The following is a 3,904-nucleotide window of genomic DNA, read 5'->3' as shown; positions in this document are numbered from 1 at the left end:
CAAAGACCCGCCGCCGGCCGCCTCTGCAGAGCTGGAAGCTGCCGGCTGCACACACACACACACACACACTCACACACTCACACACACACTCACACACACACAGCCGTGCTCTGTGTGGCGTGGAGCGATGCCCAGCGGTACAGACATCAGCTGGCACCGGAGCAGCAGTTACTTAGCAACGGGCCGGCCGGCTGGCAGGGCGCTGCGGCCAAAACCCTGCAGCCCGGCCCGGGCCGCCTCCTCCTCACCCAACTTTCTCCTCTTCTGGAAACCCTCCAGACCCCCCCCCCCCCCCCCCCCCCCCAACCCCCCCTCAGCCACCCACTGGCCCCCGTCTGAGGGACGTTTCCCCCTTAAATTTCTTTTTTCACCAGCATTTAAACACAAATGGATCCAACATCACTCATCTGATCTTCAAATATATTAGTTTAATAGTCATATATGTGTACTTGTTTTTTTTTTTCTTTCTTTCATTTTTTTAGTTCAAATATATAATTTTGATAAATATTTCTTATTTTCCAAATTTCAGTAAATTTTTTTTTTTTTTTTCCTTTTTGCTAATTTTGTGCTTAATTTACTTTTTGGCGATTTCAGTGCAGTCAGCATTTTTCTTTTTTCTTTTTTTTTCTTTCTTTCTTTCTTTCTTTCTTTCTTTCTTTCTTTTTTTTTTGCTAATTTTCCAATCAACCTTTGCCCATCAAATTTATAATTTCTTTCAAAAATATAGCAAAAAGGCAGTGAGTATATTAGCAATAAATGACCTGAATAAAAAGTTACGAGAAAATGACAAGAAAACTGTTTGTATAATAACTGAAAATTATATATAAAGGTCAGATCAGTGATGCTGGATCTTTGACAAACATTTAATCTAGTTCTCATATTTGCTGAGGGCCCCCTAGAAGACCCTCATTGACCCCTGGGGGTCCCCAAGCCCCACTTTGAAAACCCTCCGGTCTCGCTCTGTAAAAAATCCAACAGAGCGTCTCTCCAGTGAAGCTGATTGTCCGAGCTGCGTCTCTCTGCCCCGCGAGTCCAGCTGAGACGTTTCTTCAAGAGTAAAAGGAATCAAGTCCAACAAGAACAAGAAGTCTAAAAAAAAACACACAACAACAAACAAACAAACAATCAAACAAACAGACAAACAGACAAACAGAAAGTCCTTGTCCCGTGAGAGACAGCAACCCTAACATGCTGCCTGGCGGGCGGCGTAGGCGCGGCGGCGGCGTGGCGGCAGATCCGTCCGGCCGTCGCCTGCAGGATGTGTTTGGTCCTGCGGCGAGGCGGAGGGATTTCTGCGGCGAGGCGGAGGGATTTCTGCGACGCCTTGAGCTTTGATGAGCCGCCAAACGCGACCCGGGCAGCCTCGCGTTGGACGAGGTTTATTTCCGGACGCCAAATGGAGTAAAGACGGAATGAAACTGGCCTGAAGAGCCTCGGTTCACCTCGTTTCAGTCGTGACCGGGAGAGAATTACGTTCGTCTCCGGTGGATTTGATCCTTTTTTTGCTTGTGTTTGCGGTTGGATTTCATTGTTGTCCGATCGCAAACACATTTTGTTTTAGATTTGCCCGGGCGCGCTGCCTGCCAGGCAGTCTGAGGCGGCGGTCAGGCTGGAAGCCATGGAGACGCCGAGCGCACGTTTTCAGGCTGTGATGTCGCAGGGAACCGAAAGCTGGCGTCCGTCTCACGCCTGTTTTTGTCCGGGTGCCACGGCGGCTGGAGGCGAGGACGTCTCTTACCAGTAAAAACTTCTCAAAGACCAGAATAGGACCCTGGACTGATGATTCAGAGATGATTCAGATTATTAAAGTCCCATTTTAACCTTTTACCTGACACCTCAGTCTTTAATAATAGAAAACAGGATTGGACTTCCAGGTAAAGGCTTTGTTTCTGCCGTGACATTTTGAAGGTCGGGCCGTTTGCTTGGTTTGTTTGGTGGAAACTTTTCCCCGGTCGTCCTGCGACAGCGAGCGTATTCGGGAAAACGTGCGCCGGCGTTTCCGCTTCATCTTAAAAGCGCGACCGCCGCCTCGGCTCCTCCTCGGCTGTTAGGGTTGCTGCCTCTCACGCTGCCTGTCAGGCAATCCGGTAGTCGAAGGTGTCCTTCTCCATGTAGTCCGTCCAGGTGGAGGACGGCATGCTGCGGTACGGGTCCAGCAGGATCCGGAAGCAGCGGACGATCAGCAGGCCGAGGAAGATGAAGAGGATGAGGACGAAGACGAAGGCCGCCCGCTGCTCCAGCGTGAGGAAGGAGGCGGTCGCCGAGGAGGAGGACGAGGACGAGGAGGAGGAGGAGGAGAAGTCCGATTCGGAGAAGGTGCTGCTGAAGAAGTCATCGGCCATCTTTAGGGGGGCGTCGTCCGATCGATCCGTCCGATCGATCGATCGATTGGTTGGACGGTTGAAGGCGGAGGATCCTGCCGCTCGCTCTCCGTCCGAACAGAAACGGAGACGCAGGACGTGAGGAAGTTAGGAAACCATCGTCTGGCGGCGGTCTGGAGTCAGAGGACGGGAGCCTGCAGGGACAAAAATACAAAAAGGTTTTTTTTGGCAGTCCAGTAAATGTGTTTATTCCAAAATGTGACTATTAAATTATTATTAAATTATTCCAAAGTGTGAATTTTTTTTTTTTTTATTGCTGATTTCTGCGAATGGAAAGTCAATATGTGAAACTCATGAAGGACTCCAAGGCTCCTCCTGCTTTACACTTTAATCACAGCAGCAGCGACTCGTGGTCACTCACAACGTCACGATATCATCATCATCATCATCATCAGTATCAAAGACTCAGTCCACATCGGGACTCATGTTTCCAAAAACAAAACAAAACAAAACAAAAACCTCTTCATATGTTTCCCTCCTGCAGAAAATAATAAATACATAAATGACAGTTTTTTGTTGTTTAGATGTTTGTTGGTTTGTTGGTTTGTTTTGGCGACTCCCACCGACACACGAGTTTCTGTACAGTCATTGGCCGAGGGAGAGCTGACTAACCCGTCACTGATTGGCCAAAGCAGCATGGAATTGGGTGTGTGGGGGGTGGGTTAAGGTAAGGGTAAGGGTTAAGGTAAGGTTAAGGTTAAGGTAAGAGTAAGGGTTAAGGTAAGGGTAAGGGTTAAGGTTATGGTAAGGGTAAGGGTTAAGGTAAGGGTAAGGGTTAAGGTTAAGGTAAGGGTAAGGGTTGAGGTTAAGGTAATTGTAAGGGTTAAGGCTTAAGGTAAGGGTAAGGGTTGAGGTTAAGGTAAGGGTAAGGATTAAGGTAAGGGTAAGGGTAAGGGTTAAAGTTAAGGTAAAGGTTAAGGTAAGGGTAAGCGTTAAGGTAAGGGTAAGGGTAAAGGTTAAGGTAAGGGTAAGGGTTAAGGTAAGGGTAAGGGTAAGGGTTAAGGTAAGTGTAAGGGTAAGGGTAAATGTCTTTAACTCCACATGTGATTAATCAAACTCGTGTTTGTGTCTCAGTCCGAGGTCAAACATCACAGGTGGAGGTGCAGTCGGCTTGTAGATGCTTGGGATGAGTGTTAAGGAGCTGCTCCTCCCCCTCCTCCTCCTCCTCTTCCTCCCCCTCCTCCTCCTCCTCTTCCTCCCCCTCCTCCTCCTCCTCTTCCTCCTCCTCCTCCTCCTCCTGCAGCCGTGGACGTTCTGCAGAGTCGGCACCCCCCTCCCCCTCCTCCTGTTTAATATTTCAGCGCCGAGCCTCTCGGACGTTCTCATGCAGTTTAACTTTGTTCTTTAAAGTTCTGCAGAGGCTAACCGGCGCTTTTAAAATGCAGGTGGGACGTCCCGCTGCGGCCTGGGGAGCAGATGGTCTCTTCAAAATAAAATAAATGAATATAAAATACATTTTTTAAAAAAAGGAACCACTGTTGATCACAAGTTGTTATTTACAGATTAACTGGGATCCAGTTTGT

The 3,904-nt window shown here is 48.4% G+C and overlaps 1 protein-coding gene across 1 annotated transcript; it reads right to left on the bottom strand.

Moving 5' to 3' along the window:
- Window positions 1–2,075: 2,075 nt before the first annotated feature.
- On the bottom strand, window positions 2,076–2,342 carry LOC115368142 (cortexin-2-like). The gene has a single exon (XM_030064141.1). The coding sequence runs from the start codon at window positions 2,340–2,342 to the stop codon at window positions 2,076–2,078; it is 267 nt and encodes an 88-aa protein (XP_029920001.1).
- Window positions 2,343–3,904: the final 1,562 nt, after the last annotated feature.

The sequence above is a fragment of the Myripristis murdjan genome, chromosome 11 (genome assembly GCF_902150065.1).
Source record: "Myripristis murdjan chromosome 11, fMyrMur1.1, whole genome shotgun sequence".
NCBI lineage: Eukaryota > Metazoa > Chordata > Actinopteri > Holocentriformes > Holocentridae > Myripristis > Myripristis murdjan.
This window is presented reverse-complemented; position numbering and strand designations above follow the sequence as displayed.

Excerpts from the sequence above, each read along its gene's own strand:
- LOC115368142 (XM_030064141.1), bottom strand. The coding sequence starts at position 2,342 with ATGGCCGATGACTTCTTCAGCAGCACCTTCTCCGAATCGGACTTCTCC.